At 41.4% G+C, this 24,964-nt stretch overlaps 1 protein-coding gene and 1 long non-coding RNA gene across 2 annotated transcripts in view; one reads left to right on the forward strand and one right to left on the reverse strand.

The window, feature by feature from the left end:
- Window positions 1-1,548: 1,548 nt before the first annotated feature.
- Window positions 1,549-24,964, reverse strand: part of LOC127298915 (transcription factor HHO6) — a 71,225-nt gene continuing 47,809 nt past the window's right edge. Inside the window, exons 4-5 of the mRNA XM_051328779.2 lie at window positions 2,114-2,190; window positions 1,549-2,015 (exon numbers count right to left, since the gene is read on the reverse strand). Of these exons, the coding sequence (XP_051184739.2) occupies window positions 1,731-2,015; window positions 2,114-2,190 (362 nt within the window). The 3' untranslated portion in view covers window positions 1,549-1,730. The remainder of the gene's footprint in view (window positions 2,016-2,113; window positions 2,191-24,964) is intronic.
- Window positions 16,053-18,038, forward strand: LOC127298917 (uncharacterized). The gene is made up of 3 exons (XR_011745889.1): window positions 16,053-17,226; window positions 17,371-17,415; window positions 17,603-18,038. It is a non-coding gene; the product is annotated as an uncharacterized lncRNA (long non-coding RNA).

A 24,964-nucleotide genomic window follows, 5' to 3' on the forward strand; every position in this document is an offset into this window, starting at 1 on the left:
TTTTAATCTGAAACACAAAAGCATCCCTCCCGCTGGTATAAATAAAAGGATCCCGCTGGTATAAATAGAAGGACACGATTTATTCACTTGATCTTCAAGATTCAATTTTTATACACCTAATTTCTTTCACTGTAGGTTATATCCAACTTCATTGCCAAGCATCTGAAAAACTAATGTTTAAACACGAAAATCTTATTTATTTGCATCAATTCAAATATGTTCTTAAAAATATTATAACCATCATATTACACATTTGCGCGGCGTGCCGCCGCGCCCATCCGTTGCTAGTATGAGTTAAAACTGAACAAGGAGGCATAAAAGAAAGAAAAGGCGCAGTAATGCCTCGCCATTAGAGAAAAAAAAAACCTAGAAGTAGCAGAAAAACCATATCAACTGCATTCAGCCATTTGAGAAAATTAAGGAGGGTTACAGAGATAAAATAAAGCTAGTTACAAGAAAGGCGTGATTTCAAATCACGGCCAGTAACATACTACTCTATCCAGATATCTGAGATTTATGCCTTGGACTACCCAGAGTTAAGTTAATAATGTGCTAGGCCCATGCCATTTATTTGCAACCCATAGTTATATATAATGGGTCGACGCCCAAAAATCTACTTGTGCTTTAGTTGTTTCACCGAAATGAGGCAAGGAAGGCATTGTACTTGTGATTGTGTTGCCTACATTTTTTCCACTCCCGTTGATATCAACAAGGAATGAGTTGCACCAGAAACTTGTAATGTGCAAGAAAACCTCTTCTGGGTTCCCAATGAAACATGAGTTGTACACTTGTTGACGATTGAACTCAATGGAGTAGTTCTCAAACACAGATGAACCAGACTTAGACATTGAATTAGTAGGGATTTAGTGGTATCATTTGTCCCTGTTGAGTTTCAGGTAGTACGATAACACTAATCGAACCAGCATTTCAAGCAGGTACTACTATGTATATATAATTTTATCATTCTGATTTATAAAACATATTTAGTCTTGTGAACTAGTTCGTTCACTGTTAATTTTCACGGACCCTAACTTATTCTCCAATGTATATGTACGATCCGGTTCAAACTTTGGTTGTACTGTTTCTATCTAGCTTTAGCTCCGGATTAGTTGATCCATCTCCTGACCACCCTACTCTTGCAAGAAATGAACTTCTTCCAACGGCACAACACAAGCAACACGTACTACGGAGAGTCTAGGCAAGACCTCAACGCACGCTTACGGCGACTTTCACAATGAGAGCCATGATAACCAAGTTGCCTCACCAGTTGAGGGGTGTGTTTCTACGAACAAAAAACCCTGTTCTACTCTGAATTACTAGAACCTAAAACGTGTCCTTTTCTGCTTTGTATTTCTCTAGAGAACCCAAAATTTTCTCATTAGAAACTTGAAGGTAAAACCGATTTTGGTGAATAAACTTTGTGTCATTTCCGTGGACAGTTGGTTCCTTAGCATGCCTTTGATGCCGATCAAGTAGGTATTAAAATTTGTAATCCATCCTTTTCAGGATTTCTAGACCCCAATTGTATCCATGAAACAACTCAACTACTCACATCAGTTCAGTTACTTTCAGCACAATCCACCTCAAAAAATTACATTTCTCAGTCTCAGGTCTCTCCTTCGCTGTACACAGGGGAAAAAAGCCTCAATCCCGAATCCTCAGTTACGTTGTTCTGGTCCTACATGCAGCACTGCAGCATGGCTGTGCAAATCTACAACCGATAGCGGTGTTCAAGACGACGACGCCGCCTTCGTGCCAGTCTGCTGCACCTCCCAGCTGTAGCTCGCTGACTTGCCGTCCTCCTCCTCCTCCTCGCCGCCGTCGCAGCTGTCTCCGGCGGTCGCCGACACGTCGCGGCTGGACCCGGTTGTCATCAGACGCAGGGGCCCCTGGGGCGAGCCCGACTGCGACGTGCTGTGCTGTGACGTGGTGTACTGCTCCGGCGGCGGCCAGACGCTTGCGGACTGCTGCTGCCGATGGCCGTCGGATGTTCGCCGCGTGTGTAGCCTGTATTTCTGCAGTGTTTTTTTTGTACACGTGGTCAATGCTCCAATGCTTGATGGTGAGGATCACGGTAGCTGGTGTGGTGTGAGTGGATCAGATGGGAACAAACCTGCAGATGGCTCTTGACCTCGTCGTTGGTGAGCCCATCCACCTTCATCATGTCCCTGATCTGCTTCGGAGTGGCAACTGCGTCTACATCAATCACAACAACATGTTAATTGTTCGGACCAACCCAGCAAACATTTTAATTGCTGGTGCTGTGGCTCCCGTGGGTCGAGAGCTACGCGGAGCTCAGCTCCTCTTGTCCGTCAACGGAAAGTGTGGTTTCATCGGCGTACTTGGACTTTCCGAGCTAATTTTCCCAATTTTGATAGTTCACACTCTTGGCAATTTTCTAGGAAGAAACTAATATAAGTAGGAAGCTTATATAAGTAAGCTTTGAATAGCCATATATACGATACGCTGCTAAAATATGCAGGTCAAATTACATCGCTCCTAATAGGTAGTTGTTCATAATGGTAGGTTGCAACTTTACACACACATGTGCCCAAATGCAGAAGTACTCTGAATTTATTGAAGAGGCTAATGGAGGTAAATGATGAGTACTCTACTCACTCAATGATAAGTGCACATTTGACGCTTTTCTATACAGCCACATGTTTGAGTCTTCAGTGCCTTTACTACAAATCTTCATGAAACCATGTACAATAGAGAAGTGGTAACAATCTATCTATTATATACTAAAAGCAAAATAAGGGAGTTTAATAGAGCCACCATATTAAGCCACACCATCCAAATTATTTTAACAGTTAGATATAAAATAAGTGGCTATGATTTAATGAAAGATTATTGTGTACGTAACAGTTTATAGTCCCATTAACACGTTTAATATATGGAGAGACCCGTGTCTCCGTATTCTTTTTGGCCAGTCCATAGAATTGTTTTAAACAAGGTGGATCCTTCTAATTAATTAACCTACTAATCCTTTTATTTGCGACCGGACCGGATACTCCAATTAGATAACTCCATTCACCCCCAAAAAAAAAGCTACCCAGCTAGCTCCCCATCAGAGATTTCGACCATACAAAAAAAAATAACGTACACGTACTAGCTTAGTTAGCTTATAATATAATGAAGTGTAATTGTATGTGAGTGTACAGATCTATGTCATGTGTATTACTCCCTCCGTTCAACAAAGATATCTCAACTTTATCTATATAGATATATTTGGTTTGATTTAGTGTATAGGTAGACCTAAATTTAGGCAAAGTTGAGACATCATTTGTTTGATGAAGAGAGTATTATTTACTAAAAACAATATAAAAGTATTTGTTGAGGCGTCGAGGTTAATCCAGATATACTAAAAAACTTAATCATAGCTTCTAAAATTGTATGTGTACAAAGTTATCGGCTGTGACCAACATCGGGGATCGATAGAATCGAGCGAAGCAGTATCAGTCCTCATGGATTCTTTGGTTAGGAATTAAGAAGTCCAGACATTACACGATATGTGAAATTAGGCCAGCTTATTTTTTTTGTTTATATCCTTTTGCTATATGCCGTGTCAACCGAGCTAGCTATGTAGCTTAAATAACTCCATGGAGAATACGCCAATGACACATTAGCCGGGCTGAGTTAATCTGTATAGAATTTACTTGGACTAACACACTTATGTTTTGTCAGTTAATTAGTGGATCTTTAATTCTCAAGATTATAACGTGTATGAGATTTCAGTTTCATGCATACTTGATTCCTTCCAAACTTAATTTGTACAAACAAAATTTTCTTTTTGATAGATTTGAGTGTGAGGAGAACTTAATTTTCAAAACTATAGCTAGGATAAATCGGTAGGCGCTTTTTAGAACTTCCTTGCCGATCCACCTCGCCACCGTAGATTCGTCGGATCCCTCGCCCTCCGGCGGCTGCTCCGGCGGCGGGAGGGTTGGGGATCCCCGTCTCTCGGTTGTAGATAGCGTAGGTTCTGCAGGGGCTTCAGTCGGCGGCGCTGTGGAGGTGGTGGGCTCGCCGGTGTGGTTTCTTTTGTAGGCGTGCGTCCCCTTCGACGGTGGCGCTCGGCGGAGCTTCACGGTGGCGCGCCTGAGTCTCCTGCACCCGCGGATCGGTGGATCCGTGTAAAGTCCCAGGTTTAGAGACGATCGAGGGGTAGATTTTAGAAAGGGATATGCATTGCATCGTAAATTCTGGGGAAATTTCGCGCTTTTAAAACAAAACTGCATCGAAGGGGGACAAGTTTCTCTCTCGACACCTTACAGGGTTAGGGTTTCGAGAGTGCGACAAACTTGTTTCTCATTCAACTAAGTTAGGGTTTTGAGAAGAGAGGATAGCACACACACATCCAGTGAGTCACCAAGTGTTGCCAGGCTCAGCTGTCGACCAGGAGAGCAAAGAGAGGATGAAATAAAAGCCTCCACAGTAAACCCTAACCAGGCCATCGACACAAGCAGCTGGGTAAGTTCATCAAAAACACAAGAACTCAAGAACAGGAAGAACAACCACTGCTGTTCAACCTGCTCAAACAGCCACAGCACTTAAACAAGCATCACAAGCTTGCAAGGAGGAGCAGGGCAAGCATAAGCAATCACTGAAGCAATCCTCTACACCAACAACTAATCTAGGAGCTGGAGTGAGGTATAAACAAGATCATCCTGAGCAAAACCATGTTTTGCTCATAAATAAGCATATACATGCATGTGTCACAGAAGCACAGAAGGGTAGAACCCTGTTTGTGTCATCATCTGGCTACAAAGCCATTTGGTGCAAGCAAATATGGGTAAGGCCAATAGGTAATCATCCTAGGGGAACATTAGTTGTGTCAATCAGTGGCACAACTAAGGAAATCCAGCAAAGAATGAATTCACAGCTAGCCTAGCCCAACACACTTAGCACCTACAGCTAGCTATGCCATCAGACAATAGACAAATCCTTGTCTATATAATTTCTCAACATCAAAAGCCACTGGAAGTCCAGTATTGGATCAACCAGTGAGCAATGGTCCAATTCCAGCAAGCAATCACCAACCATAGCAAGCCACAAAGAGGGGGAGCTACCCTTGACAGCATCAAAGAGCTGCCAGGGCCACCTCAAACCCACAGACCAACACTTTGAACCACCACATCATCACCCAGGAGGGTTCAGTAGTGGGCTAGGGTACCAACCAGTGGTTGGCATCCAGCTAGCCCTAACAAATTCATTGAAATGATCATCACTGAATCACAGTTCACATCATTCATCCATTTAATAAAGCAAGATAAACAGATAAATGAATTACACAAGCAATTGATGCACCAGAGCCTTACAGATGATCCAATGGATCATTGCAAGCATCCACTGATGCTTGAGCAAGCACCATCACACACAGACCAAGCCCGTGTGATGCCCACACAGCACAGGGTGAGCACCAGATAGGCACGGACAGAAGTACAACAATTAATCATCAAGCAACTGATGATCATATGATCACCAGAGCTTGCTAGCACTTGTTACAAGTGGTTAAAGCCAAGCATAACATCATTAATGAGCCAGTTACTGAGGAATTACTGAAGGAGATATGCCCAAGAGGCAATAATAAAAGTGGTTATTATATATCTTTATGTTTATGATAAATGTTTATATATCATGCTATAATTGTATTAACCGAAACATTGATACATGTGTGATATGTAAACAACAAAGAGTCCCTAGTATGCCTCTTAACTAGCTTGTTGATTAATGGATGATTAGTTTCATAATCATGAACATTGGATGTTATTAATAACAAGGTTATATCACTATATGAATGATATAATGGACACACCCAATTAAGCATAGCATAAGATCACGTCATTGAGTTATTTGCTATAAGCTTTCGATACATAGTTACCTAGTCCTTATGACCATGAGATCATGTAAATCACTTATACTGGAAAGGTACTTTGATTACACCAAACGCCACTGCGTAAATGGGTGGTTATAAAGGTGGGATTAAGTATCCGGAAAGTATGAGTTGAGGCATATGGATCAACAGTGGGATTTGTCCATCCTGATGACGGATAGATATACTCTGGGCCCTCTCGGTGGTATGTCGTCTAATGTCTTGCAAGCATATGAATAAGTTCATAAGAGACCACATACCACAGTACGAGTAAAAAGTACTTGTCAGGAGACGAGGTTGAACAAGGTATAGAGTGATACCGATGATCAAACCTCGGACAAGTAAAATATCGCGTGACAAAGGGAATTGGTATCGTATGTGAATGGTTCATTCGATCACTGAAGTCATCGTTGAATATGTGGGAGCCATTATGGATCTCCAGATCCTGCTATTGGTTATTGGTCGGAGTGAGTACTCAACCATGTCCGCATAGTTCGCGAACCGTAGGGTGACACACTTAAGGTTTGATGTTGAAATGGTAGAACTTGAATATGGAATGGAGTTCGAATATTTGTTCGGAGTCCCGGATGAGATCCCGGACATCACGAGGAGTTCCGGAATGGTCCGGAGAATAAGATTCATATATAGGAAGTCATATTTCAAGTTTGGAAATGATCCGGTGCATTTATGGCAGGTTCTAGAAGGTTCTAGAAAACTCCGGAAGAAATCACCATGGAAAGTAGAGTCCCGGAGGGACTCCACCTTGCATGGCCAGCCAACCCTAAAGGGGAGGAGTCCAAGGTGGACTCCCCAAGGGTGGCCGGCCAACCCCCCTCATGGAAGGGGGGAATCCCACCCCAAGTGGGATTCCCACCTTGGGTAAGTTTGCCTACACATGGAAGGTTTTTGGTCCGGGTCTTATTCGAAGACTTGTAGTCCAACACTTGGGGCTTCCACCTATATAATGAGGGGCATAGGAGAGGGGGCTGACCACCACAAGCCCATAGCTTGGCCGCACCCCTAGGTGGCCGGCCACCCCCTCTCCCAAACCCTAGCCGCCCCCTCTCTCCTCCTCTTCTCCCGCACGCTTAGCGAAGCTCCGCCGGAGATCTCCACCGCCACCGCCACCACGCCGTCGTGCTGCCGGATTCAAGGAGGAGCTACTACTTCCGCTGCCCGCTGGAACGGGGAGAAGGACGTCGTCTTCATCAACACCGAACGTGTGACCGAGTACGGAGGTGCTGCCCGATTGTGGCACCGTGATCAAGATCTTCTACGCGCTTTTGCAAGCGGCAAGTGATCGTCTACCGCAGCAATAAGAGCCTACTCTTATAGGCTTTGGAAATCTTCAAGGGTTAGTCTTGATCATCCCCTCGTTTCTCCCGTCTTCTAGATTGCATCTTGGCTTGGATTGCGTTCTCGCGGTAGGAAATTTTTTGTTTTCTATGCAACGAATCCCTACAGTGGTATCAGAGCCGTGTCTATGCATAGATGGTTGCACGAGTAGAACACAATGGTTTTGTGGGCGTTGATGCTCTTGTTGTCTTTAGTTTGAGTACTTTGCATCTTTGTGGCATAGTGGGATGAAGCGGCCCGGACTAACTTTACATGACCACGTTCATGAGACTTGTTCCTCGTTCGATATGCAACTTGTATTGCATAAGAGGCTTGGCGGGTGTCTGTCTCTCCTACTATAGTGAAGATTCAATTTACTCTTCTATTGACAACATTAGTATCACCGTTGTGGTTCATGTTCATAGGTAGATTAGATCTCTCTCGAAAACCCTAAACCACGTAAAATATGCAAACCAAATTAGAGACGTCTAACTTGTTTTTGCAGGGTTTGGTGATGTGATATGGCCATAATGTGATGATGAATATGTATGAGATGATCATTATTGTATTGTGGCAACCGGCAGGAGCCTTATGGTTGTCTTTAAATTTCATGTTGAGTAGTATTTCAAAGTAGTTGTAATAGTTGCTACATGAGGTGAATAACCATGAAGACGACGCCATGAACCTTGACGCTACGCCGATGATGATGGAGATCATGCCCGTTGATGATGGAGATCATGTCCGTGCTTTGGAGATGAAGATCGAAGGCGCTAAGACAAAAGGGCCATATCATATCACATATGAATTGCATGTGATGTTAATCCTTTATGCATCTTATTTTGCTTAGAACGCGGCGGTAGCATTATAAGATGATCCCTCACATTAATATCAAGATAATAAAGTGTTCTCCCCTCGTATGCACCGTTGCCAAAGTTCATCGTTTCAAAGCATCTCGTGACGATCGGATGTGATAGATTCAATGTTCATATACAACGGTGTAAGCCATGTTGCACACGCAGAATACTTGGGTTTGCTTGACGAGCCTAGCATGTACAGACATGGCCTCGGGACAACGGAAACCGAAAGGTTGAACACGAGTCATATGGATGATATGATCAACATGTTGATGTTCACCATTGAAGCTACATCATCTCACGTGATGATCAGTTTTGGTGTAGTGGATTTGGATCGTGTACCACTTAACAACTATGAGGGATGTTGTATTAAGTGGGAGTTCATTAGTAATTAGATTAAAACATGAACTAATTATCATAAACATAGTCTGAGTAGTATTTTGAATTAATTTTGTAGTATTGGCATCCGTTTTCTACCATGCGCTAGTCTTGTAATTGAGATAGAAATACTGTTAAGTCTGATAAGAAACTTTACGGACTGATACCGTATTGTTAAAGAATCAAGAAATGATTAAGTCCTATTGCAAACTTTTAGTAAACCTCACATTGTTGATTCAAAGAGTTGTGGTTTCAATTAGTACCTAAAGTTATCTTGTCTCCGTAAAACTTGAAGTTCAAATCTGTTTGAAAAATAAGGAGCTGAAAATTTAGTTTTCAGAAATAATCAAGGTATGAGATATATGTGATATCTAAGACCTTATTGCAAGATGATAGAATATTTTTTGGTGAGACTACATAAACTCGTAAGTTTTATGGGAATGTACGAAGGTTGAAGACGCAAGGCGTCCCAATCCTCCAACTATTGGGGCACTAACGATATTCGCATATCCATGAAGTGATTGTCCTTAGTATGCACCGTTGCTAAGACTCATCGTTTCGAAGCATCACGTGATGATCGGGTGTTATAGATTCTACGTGTGCTTACAACGGGTACAAGCCAGATTTGCACATGCGAATACTAAGGTTAAACTTTACGAGCCTAGCATGTACAGACATGGTCTCGAAAATTCGTCATGATATGATGGATAAAATTATGAGTGAAATTGTTCATCATGTTAAAAGGTTATTAATAGAGAAATCCGGAACACTTGTCATATGATGATCAACTTCAAAGTAAGAACCTCAAGGTTATTGGTATTTGTTATCACCAAAATTTGACCGGATCAGAGGTGGGCCGTGATTAAGATGGGCTTGAAGAATATGCACGGAAGATATACATGAATCGGCCTTGTACACGAAGTTTGGGCTAGTTTGCCCGTGTATCTGTAAATATAGTAGGATACGTGTCGGTTAGGGAGAATTTGGCTCGTACACGGTTGGGATTATTCCCACGTTAGAAAGTCTACGGACTATAAATATGTATCTAGGGTTATTGAGAAAAACAACAATCACGTTCACAACAAACCAATCTAGGCGCATCGCCAACCCCTTGTTTCGAGGGTTTCTTCCGGGTAAGCATCATGCTACCTAGATCGCATCTTGCGATCTAGGCAGTATACGTTTATTCGTTGTTCATGCGTTGCTCGTGCTGAAGCCTTGTTGATGGCGAGCAACGTAGTTATCGTAGATGTGTTAGGGTTAGCATTGTTTTACCACGATATATGCTTTTATCCATGCTATCCCTAGACGTCTAGCTGCCTTTACACCTATCTTAGGTGTAAGGGCAGCACCTTGCTTGATCCGTATTTAGTAGATCCGATCTGTTATGATTGCTCCTTGTTCTTCAAGGATTAGTTTAATATCTGCATAGTTAGGCCTTGCAAACGGGTTGAAGGATCCAGTAGCACGTAGGGTGTAGTTTGCTAGCCCTAGATAAGATGTTCCGGGAATCAACTCCATGTTGGTTTTTAGGCCTTATCTAGGACTGACTTATTATCATCTTGCGTGGCTGCCAGGCTCAATCACGTGTAGGATGTTCCGATTATGTGGTGAAAACCCTAAATCGTCGTAGGTCGTTTTAGCTTTATATTGATCAAGAAGGACCACCATGTGATCGTAGACCTCATACGAATCATGGGTGGATCGGCTCCTTGAGCCGATTCACAGGACAACCTGAGAGCCGATCGAGGCTCGTATTTAATGTTTACGTGTATGCCATGCATGAAACTAAGCGAAGCAATCCATCACCTTCCTGACCAGGTATAGGTCAGGTGGCACGCCCTTGCACCAGCATCGGGACGTGCGTGCCGGAGCTTTATGGGCCGTCGCACGAGGGACCAGGGCCTACCGCAGTTCTGGGAGCCTCCCGGCTCTACGTGTTGCCCGCCGCTACTCGCCGGTGGGTTTCGGACGCCAACAGTATTTGACCAACAAACCTAGAAGTTATTGATGTTGAAGTGTTTTTCTGAATAATGAGGAAAGCTAAAAGAGAAACTGCAAAAGATATTTTGGCAGAAAGAAAGAAAAGACTAGAAAGTCTAGCTCAGGTGTATATAAATGATATACATGTTATGGTTGTATTCCTAGTTAGGTCACACTATGAAATTCTTGGGTATTACTACTATATTGGTTGGTATGAAGTGTCATACAAAACAACACAATACAAGAATACAATGGCCTAAGTGACTGACAAGGAATATGATAGGAATACACGTCTGGAACAAAATAAAGTGTTATTATGTTCGTCGTTGGCATTCTATCTAGCCCTTAGAATTTATAATAAAGAACTTAATAATTGTTATTTTGCTCTGGTCAAATGAAAACAATGAGTTGTTCAAATTATGACATTACTCCATGTACGATGGATAAGTTATTATAAATCTTAATGGTGAAACACACATACATAACATTGACGCTAAAATGCCATAAGGCAAATGATTTGAATTCTACGTATTTGTGGAACCGCCATTTAGGTCATGTTAGAAAGGAACACATGAAGGAACTCCATGCAAATGGATTTTGGAGTCATTTGATTTTTGAATCATTTGGCGCTTGCAAATCTTTTCTTAAGAGAATGATTAAAATACCGTTCATAGGCCAAGAGTTGAACGGGCAACTAACTTAGTGAAAAATACATGATGATGTATGTGGTTCACTGGGCATAGTTGTGTGCGGGAGATTCTTCTACTTCATGAAAACTTTCAACAATGAATTGAGTATATATATGTGGATATATTCAATAAGGAAGAAGTTTGAAACATTTGAATGGATTCAAATAAATTTCAGCATGAAATGGAAATCATCGTAATAGAAAAGTCAAATATCTATGATTGGATCATGGTGAAAATATTTGAATTACGAGTTTTAGCGAACATCTAAGAGAGTCATGAAATTGTTCTACAACTCACATTTCTTGGAGCATCATAATGATGATATAGTATCCGAGAGATGTATCCAAGCCTTGTTGGATTAATGATGAAATAAAATATTATGACGCCATTATATTTTTGTGGATTATGCTTTAGTAACTACCGCTTTTACACTGAATAGAGCATCATCATGATCCGTAGAAATGACACCATACGAGTTATGGCATGGGTATAAACCCTAATAGTTCTTTCTTTAAATTTTGGTCTAAAAGTTAACAACCAAAATCGGATGAATGTCTTTGTTGGTTATCCCAAAGAATTGATTGGGAATTCTTTCCACTATGAAGTAAACGACAAAAGTGTTTGTTAATGTTACTTGCTTATTTCCAAGAAATTGTTTTCTAGCAAAGTATTTGAGTGGGAGGACAATAGAACTTGATAAGGTTTATGAACCTGAGCATAATGATCAGAGTGGCGCAGCATCGGAAATTGGTTCCGGAAGCGACCATGACGAACATGGCTCCCATGACTACAAAGTGTTTTAGCCATGGAGATCGAAGTACATATTGAACCTTGTAGGTATGGTTTACTTTGTGATCAAATAAATGATTTGTGAACAAATGATTGATTTTGAACAATGATAAACCAACTACAAACAAAGAAGTTATGATGGGCCCTGACTCCGTTAAAATGGCTATATGCCAAGAAATCCAAGATAGATAAATACTTTTTGAAAGTAAATGGATCTATAAAATTGATGGACTTGGATGGAATATCCTTAAAGAAGATCGACTTGTCGAAAAATTGTTTACGACAAAGTTCAAAGAGTTGACTACGATAAGATTAGATCTTCCGTAGCAATGCTTATAGTCTATGTGGATTATTCTAGTAATCACTACATATTTCTTTTATGAGATATGCTAGTAGGATGGTAAAATACATTACTTATCAGAAGTATCTATTAAAAGGTGTATACAAGATACAACCAAGAGTTTTGCTGGTCCGTGGAATACTAGATAGGTATACAAACTTCAATTTGATGAAGTAAGTATAGCGGAGTTTGAATCTTCACTGGATGAAATAGTCAAAGAGTTTTTGATTTCATCAGAGACGATGAAGAGGCTTGCATTTGCAAGAAATTAAGTGGGAGCGCTGAGACATATTTATAATACTTATGTAGAAGACATATAGTTGGTTATAAATAATGTAATTACATACTTGATTAAAAGGTTTCATTGAAAAATTAACTTCAATGAAAGTGATATGGACTGAAACAAATTTTGTGTCAAGATCTATGAAGATAGATTGAAACACATAATATGTTCAAGTCAAAGTACATAGAATGGATATTGAAATAGTTCAATATAAAAATTCTTGTCATGTTAAGTTTTAACAAGACTTGAGTGTATCTGACACTCAATGAGTAAAAACACATGAGTGATTATAGATCACGAATAATATGTACACAATCAGATATCATGTGCTATAAAGTGTTATGAGCATATACCAGAATGATTCATATGATGATCATTGGACGACAGTAAGAATATTCTTGAGTATTTTAGAAGAACTAAGGATATATATATAGTTTTGTATGGGAAATGACAAACAAATCGCTGTAAGATGTTGCACCGATATTTGTTTTGTCACATATGAAAATAAAATTTCAATCTCAAATTAGACTAAGTGTTGTTTAAAAGGTAGCACGATGAGCTAGAAGTTATCTATGTTAGATTTAGAAGAGTTCTAAATATTATGACGGATTCTACAAAAGAAGGCAGAATATGTCATTGTTTTGACAATGACAAAGAATGTTAAAGTCAAGAGGTTCTTTGAGAACTTGGTGTAGTTCCGACAGAGTCAGAACTTTGAAGCTATATTGTGTGTGACAATATTAGTAACATATTTCAGACCGCGGAATTAAGGTTCCACCAGAAGACCAAACATATTTAATGCCGACTCATTTGGAAATGAGTGATGCGTTGAGATGCAAATGAATTACAAAATACATACGTTTCTGAGCATGTCAGATCCGTTGACTAAAACCTCTCCCGTGAGCAAAACATGATAAAACACCAGAAGGCCAAGGTGTTATATCTTTACAAATGTAAACTAGATTATTGACTCTAGTGCAAGTGGGAGACTGAAGGAGATATGCCCAAGAGGCAATAATAAAAGTGGTTATTATATATCTTTATGTTTATGATAAATATTTATATATCATGCTATAATTGTATTAACCGAAACATTGATACATGTGTGATATGTAAACAACAAAGAGTCCCTAGTATGCCTCTTAACTAGCTTGTTGATTAATGGATGATTAGTTTCATAATCATGAACATTGGATGTTATTAATAACAAGGTTATATCATTATATGAATGATGTAATGGACACACCCAATTAAGCATAGCATAAGATCACGTCATTGAGTTACTTGCTATAAGCTTTCGATACATAGTTACCTAGTCCTTATGATCATGAGATCAAGTAAATCACTTATACCGGAAAGGTACTTTGATTACACCAAACGCCACTGCGTAAATGGGTGGTTATAAAGGTGGGATTAAGTATCCGGAAAGTATGAGTTGAGGCATATGGATCAACAGTGGGATTTGTCCATCCTGATGACGGATAGATATACTCTGGGCCCTCTCGGTGGAATGTCGTCTAATGTCTTGCAAGCATATGAATAAGTTTATAAGAGACAACATACCACGGTACGAGTAAAAAGTACTTGTCAGGAGACGAGGTTGAACAAGGTATAGAGTGATACCGATGATCAAACCTCGGACAAGTAAAATATCGCGTGACAAAGGGAATTGGTATCGTATGTGAATGGTTCATTCGATCACTGAAGTCATCGTTGAATATGTGGGAGCCATTATGGATCTCCAGATCCCGCTATTGGTTATTGGTGGAGTGAGTACTCAACCATGTCCGCATAGTTCGCGAACCGTAGGGTGACACACTTAAGGTTTGATGTCGAAATGGTCACTACAAGAGAACTGATATACTGTGACGAAAATGCTCATGACGGTGGTTTGTAACGTCACAGAATATGGTAATGCAAGACGTTTTGCACGTATCGTCATGGATTCCTAAAAATCTGTGACGATCATACAATCATCGTCATTCATTAACATAATCCATGACGGTTCCACTAACTTCCATAAACTGGGGGTAGTTGGAGATCTAACTTGTCTCTTCAAATCATGCAATGACATTTTTTTATCTAGAACAACGCAATCAAAGTAAATTCCTTATTAATACGACTAAAATCGCATAGTTTAGAATTGAGCATATCACATCCATTGCATTGTGGGCACTCCACGAGAATCCGGCCCGGCGGCGCCAACCACGCGTCCTTCTTGTATAGCCGAGTCCTCGACGATCTCCATACCAGTACCGCCACCGTTTTACTCACATCATTTTTCTTTTACTCACATCGCCGCTTTTACAGAAATTACCTTATGTTTTTTTGCAGCACCCATCTGCAAATCTATAAACATTTTTGCACATAGATTTTTTCTGGTGAATATTAGCAATATGTATTTCTTTGAAATTCATATACGGAGAAAATTATTTTCATCTCCCGCTATTTGTTTAACACTCAAATTACATATCAAAAGTTTTGAACCGTTCTCCTCTGAAACTCCGCGATCCTCTAACTAACTGCCCACGACTTCGTGAAACCCTACCGCGCCGCCCCATCTTCTCCTCTCCCATCCCCTCTATGCAGGTGCCTCCACGAGACCAAGACTACCGCCATGGCTCCAGAGTGGCCCGCCAAAGTCGGCAGCTCCACCCCCAGCCAGCGCCGGAGCCCTAGGATGACGAGGCAAGGTGCTTCCGCGGTGTGAATCACGGTCGACCCCATCTGGCGCCTCTCGTCCTGCACCTTCGACACCCCCTCGGTAGGTGCCGTCTACGAGTTCTCCGGCTTCAACTGGTGGAACTCGCAGGAGTCGCGCATCATCATGCTCCCTCTCTGCCTGCGGCCACCAGGGCATGGTCTCCTCCTTTCTTCACTACCGGGCCACCATCAGGCACGGCGACCTAGTCAGGTATCTCAACCGTGGTGAGCACCATCCTTCTTTCCCATCGTTCTTGGTATCGCTCACTCTGATTTGTAAATCCAAAGTGGAAAACAACTGCCCGTGTCAAACAACTCACCGTGAGTCTGACAATCTCATGACTAGGGTGTATTAGCTTAGTACCTGCGCTGCTGCGCGCAGCCCTACCGAACATGGGCAAGAATTGGCCTTTAAAGTTTTTTGACGAATGATTCATGAGCTCTTACTTATCCAATTACTTGGTAGGACTATAAGAGATATGGCTGAGGTCTCATCGGATGACATTATTTTTGGCGAGGCAAATTTGGGCACCAATCAAACATGTCCTGTATGCTTTTACTGTGTTCTTTATAGGTGCTGAACCATACATATCTTGGACTATTGCATTTCAGCAACACAAGTTGTAAGCCTTTGATACTGCAAGTCTGCAACCTTGCTTCTGGAAATTGAGCCACGTAGTGCACAGGGGCAAGTGCTCTCTGTAGTCCGGCTTCAGCCTGCCTTTTAGTGTTCTTGCTGACTTTTCTCTTGTACCTTCTAATTTTTTTGTAGCCATTGCCAGATGATATCTATTAAACCTTAATAGTTGAAGTATTCCTATTTATTATACCAGTGCATCATGTATATATATACCTTAACAGTTGAACAGTCAGCTCTGTGGATGATATCTACTTTGTATTATTTAAGTTACCTTAGCACGTCATCATTTTCATGAATGTACTTCGTATTATATTAGTTTTATTAGCCCATCGTCATTTTCAGTGAACTATGCTTTGACATTTGACTTTCCTTTTTGTTATAGATCATCACAAAAGTGGCTGCTACTAATGGAGTGAGACGTGTTTGGGTTGGACAACACAGCTTCTTGTCTATTCCAGCTGCATCTGCTATAATCTGAGAAAGAATCGCTGCTGATGTAAGTTCCTTTTCTCCCAAAGTGCCCATTTGTTGTACGGACCATTGCAGTAGCTTCATAAAAGTGGATCACATGTCTAGCAAGCCCCATACTTCTAATTATCTGTTACAGTTCATGGGTGTTTGCTGGTCGTAGAATTCTATGTTATTGCTACATATTTACTGGATTACAACGCATCATGTTCTTTGTTCTAAAGCATTCGGCTGTACTTTGTTATGTGTTTCAGTACAGTACTTCAGCTGTTGTTGGGACCAATTTTCAGATTGTGAACATGCTAGCCAGGATGGAAATCTGCTTTTTGCATGAACAGATACGTAATATCCTCGTTATCAGTTTTTTGGCATGATTTTCTCTATCTACACATGCATAAATAATGCCATGTACCTTAGTCTCACTCGTTTTTCATGCTTCTATTTAGTCTTTTTAATTCTGTTACATCTTATGAAATGGAGTATAGTTCTAGCTGATAATTATTCTTAGGAGAATGATTTCTAAAATTCTCTTTTGTTTGATCATTTCCTACTATTGAGTTTATCAAACCTACAATTATTTGTTCTTTTTTGTTTTTGGTGATCTGCATGGACTCGCCAAGGAAAATGACCCCATGGTAACATATTGAGGAACAAATTAAAGATAAGATCTGCATCTTTTTATTGTGGCAGTATTATTTTCCGAGAAACCAGATTTGCGAAACATATATGCTAGCAATTACGAATGTTTCAATTTGTAAGGAGCACTTGTTTTTTTCTCTAAACAATATATTACTCACATGATCCCCTGTTTTTTGTTTTGCGTTTTGCGGTTAGCTTTCTGTCTTGGGAAGGTTCTTAAAGCAAGGATTGATATTTGGTTTAGTATCAGGTAATTTATTCCCCTCAATTAGGAAATCGTATATAATGCATGGCTTACACTCCGGTTATTCATATATGATGTGAATAGTTTACTGGTAATATTTACATCTCGTTTCAGCCCTAAGTAACTTTGTCTAAACTATTTTTGTTGCAGTTGCCCTTTCCATTGGATTACGTATACACAGATCCTGAGCACAAGGTACTAACTCACATGATCAAGAATTAGTGTACCTACTTGATATCTAACTTACTACTAGTACCAGTATCAATATGGAACTATATGTGAATATAGTTTCATGATTTATTGTGCTTCATTGTATTTTATTTAAAATTTTGGTACTTCTGCATACTAAAATCATTATGGGTAAATGCGCTTATTTTTTTAGTTCCAAGAAGGATGCGCAGCCTGGTCGAAAAAAAAACTTTGCTACGTACTAACGTCTTTTATTGTTTCTAGTATGTCCATTTAGAGTTGTTATTTAGTGAACTGCTGCAGGTTTATTCATAACGCCAAAGGTATGATGCTACTTTCATTGTTAGATTGCACTCTTGGGTCAATCGAAATCAAACTCATGTATAAAAAACCTTTTCTTATTGAGTGCAGCAGGCTGGAAAGATAAACTGGACTTGATAGCAGAGGACACATCGGTTAGAAACAATTCCTGGCTTCTTGTGTTTGCTTCAACTTGGGTCCGCATAGAAGTGAAGAATAAGTGTGTGTCTGTAGAATTGAAAGATAACATTAGTAGTGTAGTTTCTGGTCAGTGCAATGGATGAATTAGTGTGTGTAATTTATGTGTTTCAGTGACAATTTATTTTCAGCATGGTGATATATACTTTGTAATTTCAGTATGTACTTTCGACTTTCAGCGAATAAAGCTTTACTATGATAGTGAACACGTCCATGGCCTAAGTGAACTGCAGACTAGCGTAAGACAAAGATATATGGGATATTTCCGATGGTTTAACAAAAGTTGAATTAGTAAAGATATCAGTCAAAGCATAAATATTCAAAGTAAATAATATACTTTTAGAAAAAGTAAAAAACGAAAAAAACAATCCAGGATTTAAAAAATTAATCTCATGACATCACCTATGATGTCATCTGCATCCGTGACGATAATCCGTGACATTCGGATGATCCCCTAGGTGCTGACATCACATATGACGTCATCCATACTTAGTGACGTTTTCTCGCGCACCGCGTCACTAGGGAGTAATCTGTGACAGGGATTCTGTGACGATGCTTGTGACGCTCAAACTATGTCACAGAGGGGTCTTTTGTGACGTTTATTGCTATTACATGACGTCTAGAGCTCATCACAGTATATCAGATCTCTTGTAGTGGGTAGAACTTGAATATGGAATGGAGTTCGAATATTTGTTCGGAGCCCCGGATGAGATCCCGAACATCAGAGGAGTTCTGGAATGGTCCGGAGAATAAGATTCATATATAGGAAGTCATATTCCAAGTTTGGAAATGATCCGGTGCATTTATGGCAGGTTCTAGAAGGTTCTAGAAAAGTCCGGAAGAAATCACCATGGAAAGTAGAGTCCCGGAGGGACTCCACCTTGCATGGCCAGCCAACCCTAAAGGGGAGGAGTCCAAGGTGGACTCCCCAAGGGTGGCCGGCCAACCCCCCTCATGGAAGGGGGGAATCCCACCCCAAGTGGGATTCCCACCTTGGGTAGGTTTCCCTACACATGGAAGGTTTTTGGTTCGGGTATTATTCGAAGACTTGTAGTCCAACACTTGGGGCTTCCACCTATATAATGAGGGGCATAGGAGAGGGGGCTGACCACCACAAGCCCATAGCTTGGCCACACCCCTAGGTGGCCGGCCACCCCCTCTCCCAAACCCTAGCCGCCCCCTCTCTCCTCCTCTTCTCCCGCACGCTTAACGAAGCTCCGCCGGAGATCTCCACCGCCACCGCCACCACGCCGTCGTGCTGCCGGATTCAAGGAGGGGCTACTACTTCCGCTGCCCGCTGGAACGGGGAGAAGGACGTCATCTTCATCAACACCGAACGTGTGACCGAGTACGGAGGTGCTGCCCGATTGTGGCACCGTGATCAAGATCTTCTACGCGCTTTTGCAAGCGGCAAGTGATCGTCTACCACAGCAATAAGAGCCTACTCTTATAGGCTTTGGAAATCTTCAAGGGTTAGTCTTGATCATCCCCTCGTTGCTCCCGTCTTCTAGATTGCATCTTGGCTTGGATTGCGTTCTCGCGGTAGGAATTTTTTTGTTTTCTATGCAACGAATCCCTACAATTACACCAAGCCATAACTGAATAAACAGATACAGAAATAATGACTTTATAATTGTATCCAGAAGCACATCAAAGGCATGATGAACCACTGGATCAAGATACACAAATAAAGCACACAACATTCATCACTGAATAGTACTGTTAAACCAACAAGAATGCCCAATTAAGCATGCTCATGAATTTAAGCACAAGATATAGCACATCAGAGCACTGGTACTTGCAAATTGCAAGGAATACACACAGTAATCAAGCCAGGGCAGCATAATTGAATACACTTGAGTGTCTAGCAAGAACGGTAACAAGAACAGAGGCACAGGGAAGGATCCTAGCAAGAAATGCAAGCTTAAACAAGCACATAGCTTAGGAACTTTGCACAGAACCATGCACAACAAAGATAGCCACAATTAAGCAAAGCCCTTAGGCAGAGTAGGGTAGCACAAAGAAAGACAAGCAAAGAAAGAACAAGAAGAAGCATACGCGCATACACATCTAGCTAGGCACAGCAGCAGAGCATCAGCACGGCAGGCATCTCCACGAGGAGGAGTAGCCGTGGCCAGAGCTAGAGGATGAAAAAGAAGAACAGTTAAGAGAGAGAGAGAGGGTGGAGCACGTACCAGGGCGAGCAGACAGCAGACGCGGCCATGGCGGCCACGGCGGCGCACGCCGAGCGCACGGTAGCACCTGGCCAGGCCAGGCCACGCCTCGACCAGCGCCGCAACGCCCCGCACCACTTCGGCGAGGCTCACGGCGGCGCCATAGCGCCAGGAACCCTAGGAGCAGTGAGATCGCCGCGGATCCCGTAACCCTAGCCACAGAGAGGGGGTCGGGGACGAGCAGGAGCAACGCCAGCTCCATATCTACGCGGAGGAGAATGACCGGCGTCGAGGGGTGGTTCGATTGCGCCCCATGGCGAGGGCCATGGCGGTCGGAGTTCGCCGGAATCGACCGGCGACGGCGAGGGCGACGCGAGTCGCCAGAGCGCGTGGGGAATTAGGGTTCATTGAGGCGGCGCGGTGGGGGAGAAGTGGGAGCGACCGCACGGGTCGGTTGGACCCGAGCTGGGCTAACCCAACCCACTGGGCTCCACTGACAGGTGGGCCTAGGGGTAATTGTGACATTTCACAATTCCATAAAATGGAGAAACTTTGAAAATACATAGTAAATGTTTAATAGATCTAAAAAATAATTAAAATATGAAAACCACTCAGTATAAAAATCTCTATCATAATAAAATATGAAATAGAATTTTTGAAGTTAAACAAGAATAAGTTCAAATTTGATGATTTAAATAATCATTTAAATCACACCTTATATTTTCAATAATGAAAATAAGTCCATAAATTCTTTTGGACTTTAAAAACACCTTGACAACATTTCAAGGTTGTATTTTACCCTAAATAGAGTATCCCTAAATTATTCTTAGTATTAAACTCTCACATAAAATAATAAGACATCGGAAGGGGGGAACAAACCCTAAAACTGGAATCATGCATCAATGCTTCTTTAACCATTGCCCTTATCGGACAATGATGCTATTTTTCAGAAACAGAGGACAAGGGTCAGTCCACACCATCCAACTGCAACACTTTGCAGTGTTCAGGCAAGTTCATCACTTTCTCATGTCATTCGAGTATTTTTATCAAATTACTTGCAAAGTACTATGTTTATCACTATTGCATAAAAAGCAAAACCACTATTTTCATAACTATGAATATGACTAAGTGGTGGGCAATGGAACCATGGATTGTGTTGATATGGTGGAGGTTCCATTGAAAGGGTTTATATCCATCTAGGATTAAATAACAAATGTCGTCCAGTGATTCTTGTGCCGTAATACCCGTCTTAACCATAAGATCCGGAGTGGGACAGAGTAGTCAAAAGTGTTTCCACCTCTCGTTCATCAACGGATGCGCATTACTGTGTGCACTTGATCTCAAGAGACAAGATGCAGGGTGGGGAACCCGTAGAAGTCCCCACGGTAATGTGGTCTATGATGGGTTGCAACTGTCGGCGAAGGAATGTATGATAGAGCTCTGCATTGTCGTCGTGGTCGGGGTCTATCCTTAATTGGTGTAAGAGGACCGACGAGGACCCAGGGTCGGAGATTGCAACAACGGGTGGGTGTTCGAGGTAGCGGAGGAACATGATTGGCTAGACCTTATACCGGGCCTCACACCATAGGAAGTGTGGACGGAAAAGCTGTCCGGTTGGCACCAAGGTTAAGATCTCTTATGGGTAAAGCAACACACCTCTGCAGAGTGTAATGAACCGTGACCTGTCAGTCCCTGTTCCGGGATATGGAACTGCGAACGCTGCCGGAAAGGAACTCCATGAAGTTCTAGTAAACCGGTGAAGGCTGACGGACATAGTTCTTTGGAATAAAAGCAACCTCTTGAAGAAATGTTTATCAAAACCTGCATTGGTATTAGGCTTTCTGGTCTAATATCGTAGCTAGTGCATTAAACACCTCTTTTCTATAATGAACTTGTTGAGTACGCTCGTACTCATACCACTCTTAAATCCCCTGCTTAGATTGTCTGAACCATCTGGAGGAGGACAACGACAACCCTGAAGGAGCCGACATAATCGGCTATGAAGAACCAGACCTCTCTGGAGGTGTTGAAGGTGTAGACTACCTTATAGTCTACGGAACCGGGGAGGGTTCCGGAGGAGAGCAAGCCTAGACCGATAAGTAGTAGTAGTAACTGAGCAGTACGAACTCTTAGTACTTAACTGCTCGAGGGAATAAATGTATAACTTAGTAAGACTTCTATATTGTAAGTTGAGTTGGGTTCGCCGCGAACCCAGGAGTATCCCTCTTAGGACCCAAGAGGAGCTCTGAGATGATATGTATATTATGCTTGTAATAATAAATGAATGAGTTATGGACCTGCTATGTTCTGTTGTACTACTCTGAGGGATGTAATATTTGCGGATTGGTACTTCGTGAATGTTATATCAACGACTGGCATACTACAACATGCAGTGGTATGCAGGGTCACCACAATCCGTGTTGTGCTTCGTTCCTCGGCCAGATCCTGTGCGGCGGCGGATCTGGGTTGAAGATGAAGCTGCTGTTGATGATGGAAGACGATGTTGCCGACGGAGTAGGGCGGAGGCTCTCCGGAGTTCGAGGCCCGACGACTTCCCGTACGCTAGGGGACATCCTCCGATACAAGGCTCAAGGGAGGATGCTGCAGGGGCGCGCCATCGGAACGTTCTGCTCCTCGCCGGCGACATCGAGTTGCAGAGGGTCTTCATTGTAATTTATATCTTTGTTGTGTGCCTTTCTGTAACCTTCTTCCTTTAGTATCATCGGTGGTTCCCCGTAAAAAAAGGTAGCACCACGTCTCGATATTCTTGAACTTTTTTCTAGATAATTATTTTGTTAAGGTAAGATAGCGGTGTCGCTCGGTTATCTAGAAGACATTAACACTAAAATATAGCATGTTTCTCAACATGTATTTTGAAAATATTTAAAGTGTCACGGAAGTGGCATAACTATCATATGTCTAAAATAAAATAATATATTTCCTACAATGCAATAAATATTGTGCTCAACATTATAAAAAAAAGATGATACCCTCGCATTTGCGAGGGTCACCTTGCTAGTTATAGAAAACAACATAGAGACATAATGGTCTATAGTGAAAATATAACACATGTGTCTAAGATGTCGGGATCTAAAATGGCTGAATAAGGGCATTTAACTAAGAATCGCACATGATTAAGGTGTGTCTTACTTAAGAATGGGAGGCTCGGGGGGGGGGGGGGGGGGGCGAGGGGATTTTATGGGCTAAACTAGGAAATAGTACTGCTCATTTGCTACGTGATCTTGCAATACCTCTCCATTCGGTGACATGTTTATTCTTCTATTTTTGTCATCATATTATTTCATTCCCATTAAAACCTTGAAGCTTTTGATCTTCCACTGTTTTTCTCATTCCATCTCCATTTGTGTGAACTCCATTCCCACCATGAGAGTTCATTCAAGAAAGTCGAAATGGATGGGATCAAATTGGATTGATATTTTCTTCATGATGATATTTGGTTGCTTGCGATGATTAAGAATTATGTTATCACATTCGTTCAAAGCTCATTCAATGGACTATCATTGGATAATTTTCCAAATTTGACCAAGCATGGTAATCAATGCTCTAGAAGGTTAAGCTAAGTGCATACACATGACATGGACCTAGGAGTAGCATGGAATTGTATTGAAGTTAATATATGACAATTATTATATATTTGTGTGCATAATTTAGAATAGAGTGTGTTGCAGTTTATTGTAGTTTTCCATCGTAACTGAATTTTTTTTATGTTTCTATCTCTCAAAAATATAGTTTTCCAGAATTGTTACAACTATAATGTAGTTATTTAGTGATGATCTCATGTGTATATGAGTTAAAACTGAACAAGGAGGCATAAAAGAAAGAAAAGGCGCAGTAATGCCTCGCCATTAGAGAAAAAAAAAACCTAGAAGTAGCAGAAAAACCATATCAACTGCATTCAGCCATTTGAGAAAATTAAGGAGGGTTACAGAGATAAAATAAAGCTAGTTACAAGAAAGGCGTGATTTCAAATCACGGCCAGTAACATACTACTCTATCCAGATATCTAAGATTTATGCCTTGGACTACCCAGAGTTAAGTTAATAATGTGCTAGGCCCATGCCATTTATTTGCAACCCATAGTTATATATAATGGGTCGATGCCCAAAAATCTACTTGTGCTTTAGTTGTTTCACCGAAATGAGGCAAGGAAGGCATTGTACTTGTGATTGTGTTGCCTACATTTTTTCCACTCCCGTTGATATCAACAAGGAATGAGTTGCACCAGAAACTTGTAATGTGCAAGAAAACCTCTTCTGGGTTCCCAATGAAACATGAGTTGTACACTTGTTGACGATTGAACTCAATCGAGTAGTTCTCAAACACAGATGAACCAGACTTAGACATTGAATTAGTAGGGATTTAGTGGTATCATTTGTCCCTGTTGAGTTTCAGGTAGTACGATAACACTAATCGAACCAGCATTTCAAGCAGGTACTACTATGTATATATAATTTTATCATTCTGATTTATAAAACATATTTAGTCTTGTGAACTAGTTCGTTCACTGTTAATTTTCACGGACCCTAACTTATTCTCCAATGTATATGTACGATCCGGTTCAAACTTTGGTTGTACTGTTTCTATCTAGCTTTAGCTCCGGATTAGTTGATCCATCTCCTGACCACCCCACTCTTGCAAGAAATGAACTTCTTCCAACGGCACAACACAAGCAACACGTACTACCGAGAGTGTAGGCAAGACCTCAACGCACGCTTACGGCGACTTTCACAATGAGAACCATGATAACCAAGTTGCCTCACCAGTTGAGGGGTGTGTTTCTACGAACAAAAAACCCTGTTCTACTCTGAATTACTAGAACCTAAAACGTGTCCTTTTCTGCTTTGTATTTCTCTAGAGAACCC

This window comes from Lolium perenne, chromosome 5 (genome assembly GCF_019359855.2).
Source record: "Lolium perenne isolate Kyuss_39 chromosome 5, Kyuss_2.0, whole genome shotgun sequence".
NCBI classification, from domain to species: domain Eukaryota; kingdom Viridiplantae; phylum Streptophyta; class Magnoliopsida; order Poales; family Poaceae; genus Lolium; species Lolium perenne.